Source organism: Cynocephalus volans, chromosome 8 (assembly GCF_027409185.1).
Source record: "Cynocephalus volans isolate mCynVol1 chromosome 8, mCynVol1.pri, whole genome shotgun sequence".
Classification (NCBI taxonomy): Eukaryota; Metazoa; Chordata; class Mammalia; order Dermoptera; family Cynocephalidae; genus Cynocephalus; species Cynocephalus volans.
Window position 1 is genome coordinate 66,486,954 of NC_084467.1, and position 16,440 is coordinate 66,503,393.

The 16,440-nt window shown below is 39.0% G+C and overlaps 1 protein-coding gene across 1 annotated transcript in view; it reads left to right on the plus strand.

Moving 5' to 3' along the window:
* The window catches only part of ST6GALNAC3 (ST6 N-acetylgalactosaminide alpha-2,6-sialyltransferase 3), a 457,864-nt gene extending 446,838 nt beyond the window's left edge, over positions 1-11,026 (plus strand). Inside the window, 2 exon segments of the mRNA XM_063105776.1 lie at positions 9,659-9,766; positions 10,840-11,026. Of these exon segments, the coding sequence (XP_062961846.1) occupies positions 9,659-9,766; positions 10,840-11,026 (295 nt within the window).
* The last annotated feature ends 5,414 nt before the right edge of the window (positions 11,027-16,440 follow it).

The window sequence follows — 16,440 nt, forward strand, 5'->3', positions numbered from 1 at the left end:
CTGGAACCTTCATTTGTATGACAGGGATATTAATACTCCTCATAAGATGTGGTTGTTGTGAGGATTAAATGAGATGGCCAAAACAATTATTGACACAAGTCTAGTACATATAAATACTCTATAAATAACAGCAGTTATCAACTGAAAAATTTTAGCCAGCTTTTTTGCTGCATAACAAACACTGCTGAAACTCAATGGCTTATAAGAATATTTATATTTCCTATTCATAGGTCTGTGGTCAGCTATAGCGTCACTAAGCTTAGCTGAACTTGGCTACAATTTTGGGCTCATGTTTTTTTCATGGGTTTCCTCATCCCAAGACCCAGGCTGAAGGAATATGCCCTGTTAAGGTGTTTCTCTCATGACAGAAGAGAGGATAAGAAATGGGAACCATGTGATGCTTCTTAAAATCTCTACTGGGAACTATCACAGAATTCACTTCTGGTCTTATTCCATCTGTCACAGCAAGTCATTTGGCCACACCCAAAGTCAATGAGGAAGGAAAGTTACTGTACCCAAAAGCAAATCACTTTCAGGGAGGGAATGAACAATCTAGCACAGCGAGGTAGCAAGAAAATCTGCGGTCACTGAGACACTAGCCTTTAGATCATGTTGAATAGTCTAAAACTAGACTCCATACAGGCTATACCTTCTGTCTTCAAAATAATGAGCTATTTAGGTAACCAGAGATCCAAGGAAGCCAAGAGAGTTATTTAGAGCAAAGATTGAGTATGAAGGTACACAGGGTCATTTCTTCTCCCAAAAGCTTCACTAGGTGGAGGAAAAACTGCTTTAGATGTCACTTACTCCAGCATTTCCAGACCTGAAACATCTTTCAAAGCATTCATACCTTTCAAGCCCAATGGTATCAGTTTTTGCTTCCATTAATCAAAAAAACTCAGTAAATTAAATGGTTATGTAAAAACTGTTTCCTTTAAAAAGGGAACAGCTGTATATTGAGGAAGCCTGCTTGGTGATAAATGGAGATTAGATGAGTTTCTTCATAATTTGTAACTTAGTTTATAACACAGATGAACACTACTAGGTTTACCCTTGATCATCCCACATTTTTAATTGTTTTTATTCTTAGTCATATGTTGTTCACATTCGTTCTCAATTCTGAATTAATGAGGAAGGAAGAATTCTGCCAATTTTCCTCTGGATACTTTTCTTCAGATCCATAAATTTCCTTCATCTGAAAAAAATGGCTATACAGAACATCAAGATACCTCTAATAGTTCAAAATATAATGTTAGAAAGAAAAATAAGCCAGTGTTTCTTTTGCATCTGTGTCTTACAAACAATCTACAGATATTACAAAATAAACACAATCATTCCAGATTGGAGGATAGATCAGAACTCTTCTGTATTCCCATTATTTTCATACCTTAGTGCACCTGCACAGGCCATTCCCTCTGTCTGAAAGACTTTCCTCCTGCTTTTTCTGCCTAGTGTTCCTACTTAGCCTGAATGCATAGCTCAGCTCTTACCTCTTATTGCAGAAGGAATTGTCTTCCCCAATTCCCCCAGCTTTGTTTGTTGCTCTTCCCTCGGTATTCTCCTAGCACTTGCAAGGAAATTACCTTTTTGATAGCCTTATTTTTGAAAATAGCCATCAAGTCTGTCTCCCTGGCTTAACCCTGAGTTGAGATCAGGGGCTGCTTGGTACTTCCAGGGCCCAGCGTGTTGCCTCACACCTACAATGAACTCAACAAATCTTTCTCAATGGATGGTTGAATTCAAGCAGAATTAAAGTTTGATAGATAAGATTAGAATCTGGAGAGGACTTGAGGGAGAGCATTTCAGGAAGAAGAAAAGTGTATGTACATAAGTAAAGAGTAAAAAGACAGAAGCTGACATCCATAGGTGTGTTTAGGGAGCAATAAATGGACCCACGTGAGTAGACCTGAGAGTTCAGGAAAAGAAGTCCTGTGAAACACAGTAGAGAGTTTAGGTTTGTTGGGGAGGGTCTTGAGGGACAACCACTGTCTTAGTCTGCTCTGGCTGTCATATGTCAATATACCATGGACTCCATGGCTTAAACATTGTAAATGTATTTTCTCACAGTTCTGGAGGCTGGAAGTCCTAGATCGGGGTGCCAGCATTAATGGTTTCTGGTGAGGGCTCTCTTCCTGGCTGCTTTCTTGCTGTGTGGTCACATGCCAGGAAAATAGACAGCTCTGGTATCTCTTTCTCTTCTTAAGGAAACTAATCCCATCTTCATAACATCATATGAAGACCCACCCTCATCACCTTATCTAAAGCTAATCTCCCAAAAGCCCCATCACCAAATACCAAATACCATCACACCAGGGGTTAGGGTTTCAATGTATGGATTTGGGAGAGAGACAATTCAGCCTATAGTGTCTATCCACATGGAGTGTTTAAGGAACTGGACACTGGCAAATGAAGTGGACCAAGAATATCACCATCCATCACTGCCATTCCTGGGATTCCATTGTTCACTTAAGAAAGTGAGAGAAATCCCAGAAATCAGCATTTTCAATTGAAGGGGCATTAAAGCCCAAAGGCAAGAGCAAAATAACCTTTTAATTTCCGAGATGAATGAACAAAGTAATTTTTGTGAGTGGTATCTTCTATTTCTACAGCAGCCATAAATCATACCTTTGGGCTCCATGCCATTTTACTTTTAAATGTACAATTTGAAAAGAACACGGTCATTTCTTATTATGCTCCTTTTGCAAAATTTCATTGCATTCATCACTCGTCAGAGGGTCCTGTTGATTCTATGGCAGGAAAACTATTTGTATATTCCCAGTCCAAGTGTCTACTGTTTAGCACATGCATTTTGCATAGTTGATCAGGATGGCGGTACAGTCTTTCTCTAAGATTTACTGCTTTCTCCATTTACCCGTGTTCCATTTTTTATTATTTTCCAGGCCTGGATTCCTTTCACTTGGTGCATTCTCTTAAGAATTGTCATCCATAGAATGATATTTTTATTCATTTGAAAAGTTTATGTCCACTTGCAAATAATTCAAGCCACGATTGAGAATTCTGCTGCCTGATTTGCAGAAAGTTGTTGCTGCCTAAAAATTTGCTGGGCATGTCCCTTTGATAGATAGTACAAATATACAGTGTTTTTTTTATTTTTTGTCTTTTTCATGACCGGCACTCAGCCAGTGAGTGCACCGGCCAGTCCTATATAGGATCCGAACCCGCGGTGGGAGCGTCGCTGCGCTCCCAGCGCTGCACTCTCCCGAGTGCGCCACGGGCTCGGCCCTATACAGTGTTAATATAATGGGCAAACTCCAGAGCATTTCCATAGATCCCGACTATCTAATGATATACAAAAATATGTGACTTGGGGACAGCTGAAATTGTTTCCACACATTGAGCTCTGCTTCCATTAGACTGGTTCACGATATTAGATTGAATCCCAAGGTGCTACTGATAATCATCAGCTGTTTCTCTTGCTGGGTCCCTTTGTTTAAATGTATACTTTCATTATCTATGTGCATTTGAAAAAAATGGGGGAAAGAATGCTTTTAATTGAATAATCTGTATTCTGTCAGGTATTCTTTCTCCTTAGGAAAGTATCTGGAAACTTACCTTTCTATTTTTATTTATCCTGCTAGTAGTATATTGATGAGAGAACTGAGGTTCAATAGTGTTAAAATAAGACATGAAATATTGATTAATTCTTTTTCTAAATTCCCTTTTTACTCCTGAGTATAGCAGATTTCAGAAGCTGTGCCAATATTGTGCTCTCCAATAAACCTCCACTATTGGAAGGGTCTTGATCCCCTTCAGGCTTCGATAAATGATTATTATGCTTTTGAAATGTTAGCTTTGAGTGCCCCAGGCTTGGCTTTCATCGGTTCGTGGAAGAAATCAGTATGAAGCAGTAGAACTGAGGATGCAAGTTTGGGCCAAAGGCCCTCAAAGGAACCATTCTGTGAAGGGGCTGGCTGGAGTCTGGGGCTCCTGAACGCCTCGTCTTGTTCCCATCTGACACTTTTTTCCATTCTCCATTGTACATTCTCCCATTACAGGCCAGAACTTGCCTTTTTGATCTAAGCCAAATGAATTTGCAGATTCCTAGGGTTATGTTAAAAGGTGAAATAATGGTTCAGTAGTGGCCAAACCTGAATGGCTTCAGATAGACTAATAAGGGAGAAGGAAGTAAGATGCTTGGCTGGAAGAGGAAAGCCAGGGGGACAGTGATTGGGCAGAGTAGGAACTATAGATAAGGAGACCCTGGCTTTGTAGGGTCTGAGATACCCTCAGAGCAAACCACCATAAGCCAGGAGTAGGCAAGGGGGAGTCAAGAAATCTACTGCTCTTAGGGCCCAGATGTGCTTGGAGCAGTGGGAAATCTGGTAAAATATGCAAAAGAACTGCGCAGGACAGCCACCTACAGCAAAAAAATTACCTTATTCAAAATGTCAATAGTGCCAAGATTGAGAAACCCTGATCTAGAGAAAGCGCTATTATTTTGCCTGTCAAAGTATAAGCTTCTTGAGTTCAAAACCCAAGTCATGGTGCTCAATAATTAGCAGAGCATTCCGTGAATAGAGAGTAAATTCAATGTGATCCAGTTGTCTTTTGAAGAACACCCATTTCACTTTCCTCAGTTCTTCCCTGGAAACTATCAAAAAGGGAAATGTCATTCAGTGCATGGTTCCAGCTTGCCAGGCTGTGTGTGAGTACGGTGCTTCACAATATGTTTCCGGAAACGAGGAGAGAACAAGTGTGCTCAGAAGCAGGGGTGCAGACAAATGCAGGGTGTTGGCAGCCAAAAATATTGAGATTGGTAAAAATAAGGATAGCTTGACAGACAACGAATCGTATCCATGTGATCGCCTTCAGATATCAAAGAATAGGGTAAACATCAAGGGGTAAAGTAGCTTATATTTTATCAGTAATAAACTAGATGAAAGATCATATTTTAAATGATACACCTTCAAGCATGTGCTACATCAAGGTGTTGACAGCATCATTTTTCCAAGAGATGAGCAAGTCAATTTAGGTAGTTTCCAAGTTGTGCCTTGATTATCAGAGAGCAGCAGGATGCAGAGCCTGGCCAGTGGAAGCAAAGGATTGATAGCTTTCTCTTTACACTACTGTCTTTATTTTCCCCTGCGTGGCTCATTATTCTGCTGCATTCATTTACGCTTTCCTATTGTACTGAATTAGGGGCTTAAATTCTCTTATCATCCCTATGGGAATCTTGATTGTTTATTTGTGGATGACAGTAATTGTCTTTATCGATCCCCAAATGTAGAAGTGCTATGGCTGATGGCCAGCTGGTCCATAGTTGGTGCCACGTGCTTGAGTGACAAATTACAAGACAATATTTGGCCCCAGAAGAGACCCTTTTAGAATTTTTTTAAGGCATTTGATAGTTATCACTAGGTCTCTCTAAGAGGAAAAGCATAAACAATTTCACATACATCAGTTCAAGTCTTTTTGTTGTCATTTTTATTGGACCTTAAAAGGTCTTACTTGAGTATAATTTATACTTCCTCGTTTCTAATACGCCCACACAGAAGCACAGGAGAATTTGGAAATGGGGCAGCTACAAGAATTTTCAGAGCCAGCACCACCCAGGCCACTGAATTCTTTTAGGGACCCAGATCACCAGGACATTAATTCAGAAGAAGTCCTGGATTAATCCAGTAGTCACCATTATTCCACTGCAAGCATCACTGCACGACCATTAGCTCCACATATTTTGAAAAGAAACAGCTTTGCTAGCCCCAGCCTGTACTGTGGGTAGGAAATCTCATGCGATTTCACATCCCAAATACATCAGAGACTTCAGGGAAAGAAAGTGCAACTGTCAAATTAAGTGCTGTTGGTAGGACAGGGCACTTGGGTGGTATGATCCTCCCTGGTCTGAATCAAATGCAATGTATCTTGTTTGAAGAGCTTTTGGGCTAATTAGCATGGTTTGTCCACCCAGAAACAAAATAAATCAGGGTGAGCCTAAAAAGAATCAAGTATCAGAAGTGTGGTATATTTTCCTGTGATAAGATAGAAAGATCTTTGACCAGATGCCAACCCTGAATTCTTGACCCTCTTTTCCTATGGTAAAGAGAACGTAGATATGTACAGGAGCCAGTACAACAATTGTGTCCTATTTATCCTTCAACCACTCCGTTCCGAAAGCTTACTGCTGAACTCTCAGAAATGACTATCTGGACTGGACCAGAATGAGTCAAGAGAGCTTGTTTTGCAGAATAGGAGTCCATATGCCCCTTTATCCTGGAGCTATAATATTATCTTGGTCCCTGCCAGTTAGCAACTCCATGGAGGAACCACATCAAAGGAAAGACGATTTGCATTATTTTATATATATATATAATGTTTTGTTTTTTTTTTTTCTCACTCAGATTTACTTTTACCTTCACTATGATGATCCAGTTGTATCCTCGGCCTTGGGCAGCTGTTTCAACACCTTCCATGAGCAGTAGTGTTAAGGAGGGAAACAACAAGTTCCCCCCTCCCCCACCAAAAGTTTGGTGACAGTAGCCCCTACCATGGCAGGGTAAAAACTTTATACCCAATTTATCTGTTTATAAATACCCCATATATTTAGTGTCATGCCCATCACACAAGTGAGCGCTAAATGCGATCTGATGGATTCACGTGTTTGCTAATTACAGCATCCAACACTCATGGAGCTTGGTACTGCCCAATGGTTAAAGCTTAATCACAGATTGACTATTGAGGCTGATGATCACAACGTCATTTGATTTTAAAATTGGAAGAAACCTTAGACATGACTTAGTTCAACCATCTCACTTTAGAGACAAGGAAACTGAGACCCGAAGAGGCTAAATATGTTGTCCAAAGCCTCATGTTTGAGTAGTGGCAGAGCTGGAATGTGAAAACAGATATCCCCACTTGAGTTCTGCACTGCACTCTGTACTGACTCTGAAACACATGGGCTTGTGCTTTGTTGCATTGTATTGTGATCAGTTGTTTTAACATGTGTGCCTCCGCCACTACCTCATGTGCTCTTGGAGAAAATATTCATGGCCAGCTTCTAGCACAGTCAGCACACAGCAAGATCCCAGTAAATGTTTGCTGGAAAAGTGAATAAATGGGGAAATAAGTGAAACCTGTTTTTCCCATCATAGACAAACAAATGCTGTCATTTCTAGTGATCTCTACTAGTGCTAGATAAGCCTGGTAATGAACAAGGATAGAAAGGGAGTGAAAAGTAGAAAAGATAGTATGAGAAAGCAAGAAGAGAGAGAGAAAAAAAGTAAGAGGGGGTATACAACTTAGGGAATAATAACCAGACAAATTCAGTACGTAGACAAAATTTCTAGATTCAGTTTGGGAGCTTTTCTCAAGACTCTTGCCTCTTCTGATCTCTCCCAATTTTCAAATAAGGACTTTTGAAGCAGATGGTGCTTAAGCAGTTCCCATCATTGCTGCTCCTCCTGAGACCGCAGAGTGCAGGATTGACTGCAGGTGAAGTCATAGAATAATCGAGTTGCTCTTTAGTGTATCTGCCCTCTCCAAGGGACATCTTCCCACCCATCTAGCACCCATTCCTGACCCATCCTGCTACTATTCCTATCACAGAAGAAAGTGCACGTAACTCAATGTGGTCCAGTTTCTGGAATATTTTCCATTTAGAAGACATGCACCAGAAGATGCAAAGGAATGCCTATTTATGTCATGGTATTGCAGACTCAGTGACAAGCAAGTAGAGGGGATATATATGGACTGAGTTCATCTCTCCTTGCAAAACACCAAAAGTAAATGAAAATAAAAGCTAAGAAATCCAGTCATCAATCCCCACTGTGAGTTTGTGTTGCTCCTGAAATGCTGGCTTGTTGTAAGTAATCCGACACTAAGCAGTACCTGTTTAAAAATAAAACAGGAAGAAGAAGACAAAGAAGCAGCAAAGGAGTCAGGACTCCCAATTGTAGCCACTGATGTCTCGGTACTGGGGATGCACATCAGCGGTACTGGACATCAGTGGAGAGCAACTGCTGGCTGGAGGGCTGTACCCAGAGAGTGGCTGTATTAGTCCGTTTGTGTTGCTATAACAGAATACCCGAGACTGGGTAATTTATAAAGAGCAGAGGCTTATTTGGCTTACGATTCTGGGACAGCTGCATCTGGCACAGGCCTCAGGCTGCTTCTATTCATGGTGGGAAGTGGCAGGCAGCCAGCAGGTACAAGCAGATCACATGGTGAGAGGAAGCAAGGGAGAAAGAGGGGAGGTACCAGGGTCTTATAAACAACCAGCTCTCACAGGAACTAATAGAGTGAGAACTCACTCATTAATCCCCCCTCCCCCAGGGAGAGCATTAATCCATTCATGAGGGATCCACCCCCATGACTCAAACAGCTACAAACACTGCCACATTGGAGATCAGATTTACACATGAGTCTTGGAGGGGCAACACATCCAAACTCCATGAGTGGTCATCAGTGTCAGAGCTTCAGTTTGTAGAACTGGCTGTGCTCCAGTATGCCAAGCCTTCATGGAAGATGGGAAATTTAGTCTTTCTTAGAGGTGTTGCTGTACAGCTACCGAACAACTTCAGGTGATCCAAATGCTTTTATGGAGAGAGTTTTAAGGAGACAAGCAGTTATCTTTTTTGGATGGATTAGGTCACCTTGGCTAAAGACAAATATGGAGATCCAGCTTTTCGTGGAACATTCTCTTGAACCATTTGGGACTTACCAGACCCTTCCAATCCACACTACATCTGACTACATCAATCACCTTCCTCCCTCAGTTACTAAGCTTCTCAGCTCCTCTTTGAACACAGCAAGAATACTTCCATATTTTTTATTTTGCCCTTGCTGTTTCCTCTTCCTGAAATACTTTTTTCCTCAGATGGTCCACATGGCTTCTTCCCACCTCACCCCTCTTCTCTCTCCCTTTTTTCCAGATCTTTGCTCCCATTATCAAAAGGGCCTTCCCTGATCAACTTTTATAATACAGCCACCTCCAAATCCAATCCTCTGGCCTCCATGAAGACAGAAGCTTTGGTTGTTTTGCTAACTGCTGTATCCCCAGCATCTAGAAAAGTGATTGGCATGTAGTAGGTGTTCAATAGAAAAGTGTTGAAGAGGTTGGTAACATAGGTCTTAAAAAGGAAAAGTCTTCTTGTCTCATGATGCCTGGATAGCAGTTTAGCAAAACTTTTCAGATGCCTTTATAGACAAAGCCATTCCCCTGCTCTGCATCCAATTTACACTTAGAAACCCAAGGAGCCTTTGAGAAAGTGATATGTCCAGGCAAGCAAGATAATACTATTATCATTCAGTTTCCATCAGGACTCCAAGCAACTTGTAGAAAACCTGTCCTCTGATATATACACTAATTTGTGTCTTATGGAAAATTAAATAAACTATTTTTCACCTGAAAGGAACAGGATTATTTGACTTCACATATTTGCCATATGGCTTCTCTTCCACACAACATAGCTTTGAGGCTTGAAGTAGTAAGAGCAAGAGCATGCCTGTAAATTATTCAGAGATAATTCAAAATAAGTGTGCATCTTTGACACATTGTCAAGTTTCTTAATGCTTTTTCCTGATAACAAGTGCTATGTTTTCGATAAAATGTTGCTCGTTTCTCACACACTTGATTGTTGCTCTGTGTATGTTTTCTGTGTTTTGTTTTGTTTGTTGTCATTTGTTTTTGTTCCGCCTGCAGAGTTCAGTCCGGCTCTTACCTCAGCACGGGGTGGTTCACCTTCATTCTGGCCATGGATGCCTGTTACGGCATTCACGTCTACGGGATGATAAATGACACCTACTGCAAGTAAGATCACAGGAAATTATTTTTATGCAGCTCCAATTCTGATCTCTTATCAAAATATTACAATTCACTTTAATACCATAAATCTGAGAAACAGATAAAGCAACAATGATTTCCTGGTGTTCTTTGATGACATGACATTTTATTGTCAGTGCATCAGTTGTGACTTTTAGGGTTGATAAAAAGAAAAATATTTACCACTTTCTAATGTCAAATGTCAATTGGAACACTTTTTCTTTAATCAGTGGCATAACAAGGACTTGTGGCTTGGAACTACAGAACAAGTTTAGTGGTTATTTCATTTGCAAAAGCAAATTTGTCATTTCTGCTGCTGTAATGGCTTGATGGATAGTTGTCTACTCAATGGTTATATTTGATCATGAAGGTCAAAATGTCCTGAAGCCTCAGAGAAACTGACAGCTTAACAAGAATTCCTGGAAATTATATTTCACTAATAAGTGAATAATCTGCCAGATCCTTATTTAAAATGAGTGTGTTTATCCACAGTATATCCTCTCTGGTGGGATAGTTTCTAATTGGGTAATAAAACAAATCCTCCATGCTTCATCAGGGTAATAAAACATATTTCACTACCAACAACTAGCACAATACAACTCAGAAACCATTTTAATCATATCATCGAAATGGTAACTCTCAACCCACAGTCTTCGTGAATACTTCTCCCCTAACTGCAAGCAGAATGGAGCACATACGAACCCAATATCTTACTTTGAAAAATCACAGTTTTTTTCAAATTCTCCAACAGCATCAAGCTATCCAAAGTTTGCTTTCATTATATACCATTTCCTTCTTCAAAGGATAGCTATATGTTTGAATGTAATTAGTGTGATATATAAATTTTATTTGATCTATTAAACTGCTAAGAACCTGCTACATCTTCCTAAAAGCTTTCATACATAATAGCTTTTAACTGAGTTCATGGACAAGAATCGTGCATGGGTTTGCAAGTAAATGCATTTGCTGGGCACATAATGGATTCTTGTAAACGAATGCTTCTTTCTTCATCTCAATCTTTCTTTCCTTTTCTTTCTTTTTTATTTTTTTGTCTTTTCTAGGACAGAAGGGTATAGAAAGGTCCCCTACCATTATTATGAACAAGGAAGAGATGAATGTGATGAATATTTTCTTCATGAACATGCCCCATATGGAGGACATAGGTTTATCACTGAAAAGAAAGTGTTTGCTAAATGGGCCAAGAAACACAGGATAATATTTACACACCCAAACTGGACAGTGTCTTGATGTTGGTTATTCTGATCTTGCCACATCACTTGACATGATCATAATACTGCAACTGTGATGATGATGATGCTAATGATGAGGACGGTGACAATATAGACACGCAACAGTGATGATCAAGTTCCTGTACATTCTCAGCTACAGATGGTGACTCTGCTAGTGATTTGAACTTGGGATTCCACGAAGGGTAGTTGTGCTTATTATGTTCTTTCTGAAGGTTCAGTACTACATACTGCACTTTATAATTTAACTGGAATTGAAATGAAGGCCAGTGACATGACAACTGTGACCTAAGAAGTGGGAAGATTATCCTTTAAGATAGCTGCCCAGAATTCTTAAACAGCGAGTAACTTCCAACAAGCATGGGATTTGGCCTCTTGAGGCCAGGTTATTGACTCCATGGCCTCTTGAACCTGAGCAGCTCCACCATCTTGAAGAATGGTTGGTTGTCAAACACTGACCCAAGGAATGCTATCAGGGTACAAGTATCTTCCCACAGTTACCAGCTAGCCTTGGGGAGGGAAGGCATCTCTTCCTGATATGCCATCTTCCTACAGTACTTTCTACAGCTAAAACCTCAGTCCATTACCTAATTAACAAGGAAGATATCGTGGATGTCCTGCCCATGAGGATTACTTGACTGTCTCAAACACTCAATTCAAAATGGGCCAAGTAGCAAATCTTGATGAATTTCCACTGTCACCACTCCATTCTTACTATCCAAAACAGTGTAACTAAATACGTTATTGGAAGGATCTGTATTAATGTTTAGTTATTTTTGGTGGAGTCCTACGTATTTCAAAATGCTATTTAACATGTAAGATACCAACTTCAACACTGTAATAACATATACTGTGAAAATGTTCCTAAAACATAACCAAAGGGTTTTATGAACTCTGCTTCAACATCCAGTGACATAAAATTATATGCTTTTTAAAATCATAAAGCAGGGAAAGCAAAGCATATTTTTACATCAATTTGTATCCTATCATACTTCATAATATATATTTCTATATTCAAATTTCTATTTTATAGGCCCAAGTGTGTCTCTCCATACATTACATTATCATTGCCAAGTGCCAACTGTTAGACATGGAGAGGAAATGATTCCTTGTATTAAATCTGACCATAGCTTTTGCCTTCTTGGGGTTTATTTTCCCCATAGTATATCAGTTATTATAGTACAACAACCACAATAATAATGACCCTAATGTCATTAATGTCCAAAGTGCTTTGTTGTTTAGAGTCCTTTCACATATGCTATATACCATGTGAAGCCTGTGACCACCTCACTGGGCTGTTGCTTGTGCATCCTTAGTAGATGATCTGTAATTTATTAATTGTTCCTATATGTTCCTGATTGCTCTACTTGCTAATGTTTATATAAAATGGCATTTATGTAGACTAGTAACCCATTGACTTCAGTGCCAAATACAAAATATTCTATCAGGATTATCCAAAAAGAATCACAAGGATGGTCTTGGCCATACACTAGGACCCCTGTGAACTTAAGTACTTTTGATTTTTTTTCTTTTAATGGCTCTATTTAGGTGGGGGAAAAAATGAGGAGGCAGGGACAATAAGAAGGAATGAAAGTGGAAAAGTAGAGTTTCCTGTCCCAGGCTTGAGACGATTCTGTTCTCCATGTACACCCTGCTCATTAAATATCAGAGGGTTGATTTGCTGAAATTGTAGCTGAGAGTCCAAAAATATTCTTGCAGAATGATTCAAATGAAAAAAGCCAAGCTCAAATTGTAGAACATTTTGAAAGCTGGAAGTAATGATGCATTTCACCTCAGGAGCCCTTTGCAGGTCTTTACCTGTGCTAAGTATCATGGTGAGTTATTATTAAAATGTACCAGCTGGGGAAAAGCCTCTTCCCTGCTCTTTTCTGCCATTGTGATACCCCAATACTCACATTCATATGAATTACCAAGCCCTAGTTCCGTTGCTGAAGAGAGTTGTTATTCTTTTGTTGTTTCCTTACACGATTTTCAGTATTACAAGTGTTAGTGTTTTGTTTTTTTGTTTTTTTTTTGAGGTGATGGATAGAAATGTCCACTCAAAGAAAAATAAACATACAACTATACAAATCTAAAGATTGTAATATAGACTGTTTTTTCCCCTCTTGTGATACAGAAGTTTCACTTCTAAATAAAAGGAATCTAAGTAATCAGATGCTTCCAGGACTGACATAACCTAATTTATTTAGTTTTCCAGTAAACAGAAGGCCAACTTTCTTTGTTTTAGCCCTTACTGATGAGAAACTTTTGAAAACTTGCTTGCTCTCCTGCCTTACTATAGCTTTCTCTGATGAAGGAGACTTTTGCAGAACCCTGCATCCATCACCCTATGGCAGTAGGTATGTGTGGAACAAGTAGACTCCAGACTTATACGGGCAGTGTTTTCTTTGGAGGGGTGGGAGTAATCATTTTTCCTTTTTTTCTCTCCTCTCCTCTCCTCACCTACTCTTTCTTTTATTCCTTAACTTTCTTTTTTTAACAAAACCCCTATTCTACATTTTTTTTTTTTTTTTTTGTCTTTTTCGTGACCGGTACTCAGCCAGTGAGCGCACCGGCCATTCCTATATTAGGATCCGAACCCGCGGCGGGAGTGTCGCCGCGCTCCCAGCGCCGCACTCTCCTGAGTGCGCCATGGGCTCGGCCCCTATTCTACATTTTTTATCATTGTTTTGGTTGTCTCTTTTTTTCCTAAAAGTAAGAAACAAAAAACACATTATTCTCAATTTGGAGAGCCAGTTGAATTATTTGCAGTGTAATCAGCATTTAGATAGAATCTCATGACTTATTTTTTCTCTAGTCTTAATTTTCTTGGCTTCCATTTTCTGTTCTTTATTCCAGCTTCCTAATTCTAGTGGAAATGCAAAGTCTAATTTCTCCTATGCTGAGAAGAAATTTTTCATCTAAGATTTACTGATAGAGAAGAGCATGACAAAGGAGCAATTCAAGAAGAGTACTTTGTCATAGAAATTCCTGGTCGATTCGACAGGTTCTGGCCAACTAAAAGAGATTTCATCCAGCATCTAAACACTGGAAAATTTAACTGAACTCACTCATCACTGATGTGTATGTATCTCAGAAGTAAATTGATATCTGTAAAAAATAAAACTATTTAAATACCATCTAAGACTCTAGGCAAATGGACTATGGAAAATGGTCACGATTTTCTGAAATCAGCATAAAAAACTGCAAGCTAAAAATAATAAAGTAAATCCCATTTTTAATTCTGCAGAATCCCAGAAAAAGCAAGGAATTTTAAAAGGGGTTTTAAAATGAATGTTTGAATACTTTCTAAGTTAACCTAGTGACAAGTAGTAATGATTTACACTGTTATGATGTTAATGTGAATAAAAACTCTTTAGAGGTATGACTTTACATTACTGTCAAACCTATCAAAGGAAAAGCAATTTGGGGGGATATATATATGGGGTTTACATATATATGTGGGGGGCTGACACATATATATGTAAAATATATATATACTCGTAACTATACGTAAAGGCATACATGTAATCTTATATTCTTCACTGATATGTGTGAATCACAGAAAACCCTATTTTATACTTCATCTGAAATTTCTTGGGTTACATTTTGAATCCTGATGAAAAAACTAAAAATCCAAATTAAATGTACTGGTTGCTAAGAGTACATAAAGTCATATTCAATAGCTGGCCAGAAGAATAAAGCAAGAGAAGCTGCTAAATCTAGAACTGAGAACACAATTAGATGCCACAGTTGTCACAAATCAGAGTTGTAAGTATAGCAATCTGTATTGTAGGCTTTGCCGATTGCAGCTTAACTAAAGTCACGCTGAAAAACATTGCATCAAGCTTCATTCATGCTGAAATAAATGAACATTGGTCTCTCTATTCAAATAAGCCAGTCTTTAGCATAAGAAAAACTCAGATTTGCATGATTTTTATTATATAGCTGGAGAACTGTGACCATTGTGAAAAAGAGAATTATATAAGGAGATTGCTCTTTGAAGACTTGGTATGAATCAGCTCCTGTGAGAGCAGAGGTCTGAACTGAGTACCTGCTGACCTTTCAAGAAGTATAAACCATTAGAAGAGAATCTCTCACTACTTCCTTAGAAAAAAGAAATTATTCACCTAAGTGGTATTAAATGGATATTAATTATGAGCTCAGTTTAATTTTGATAAGCAAGAAATTATAACCAGATGGCTTACTTATTTTTTTTTTTAACAACATACCCATCCAGCATTTAATATGACATGTCAAATGCAAAAAATAAACTATGTGGTCCAGTGTCAGTTGTTTGCATGTTTTAGGACAACAAATAACTTATAGGCCCAGGGCCAGGAGGGAAAAAATGCTTTCACCTTAGCTGTGTTTTTGAAAGGCAAGACATCATCATTTTAATAGTGTATATAGATGCAGTGACTGAAGGAGCCAGTGCTCACCCTTTAAGAAGTCTAGACTTTTAGAGCTTTCGGAGCTTTAAAGACCAGCCAATCCAACTCCTCCACCTTGGAGTTGAGGAAACAGACAAACAGAAGTGAAGTGACTTGCCTGTAGCTATAGGGCAGTACCAAGACTCAAACTACTGCCTCATTGCTACTTCTTTAGTATTTTTTCCATTACCTTTTTTTTTTTCTTTTCTTTCTTTCTTTTTTTTTTTTGCACAGAATAGTAGCTGGAAAAATGCATAAGTGATTTATTAGAAGAGTCTCTTCATGAAAGCCAAGGACTCCAATTAGTGTTGATTCGATGTAGGATCAGAGAGATCCCCACAATGAAGTGTAGAAATTTTTGTATACTTAAAGGAACATATCCCAGTAACGGTCTATATTCTTTGTTCTCTATGTTTGTTACTATGACTAGGCCATGCTCCATTATCATGAAATTCTAGGACTAGTTTAAAGAATATAAAGGTGAGTTTCTTACTTCCTTTTTGTTATTGAGGATGATCACCAAGAGCTGTTGAGTGATGGAGGTTGCCTGGTGACACTGGTAGGCCATGTTATTGACCTATCCCCAGAACTGAAATGTACACATTCTCAAACCAATTCAGCTGCCTGGGTTTTTACTAGCACTGGCTAGTGAAATACTACCCTTTGGTTTCACATTCAGCTCTGAACTGCACATGGTCTTTGAGCATATATACCCTTCTGGAAGTTCAATAACAGCACCAAATGTCCCACAAGACTCAATCAGCATGCAAGATTATAAAAGGCTTTTTTGTTTACTGTCCACTTATATGATACTGTTAGAAGTGGAAAACTCTCAACTATATACACTGGGCTCTGAAAATGATTCTGGTGGCTCAGAAGTAGTATATTGTTCTGTTGCTTGCTTTTTGCTGAACCCTAGAGAAACCACTAGAGTAAAATTCCATGTAAATTGCTTAGGCATAGAGTCAGAGCTGTCCTTGGG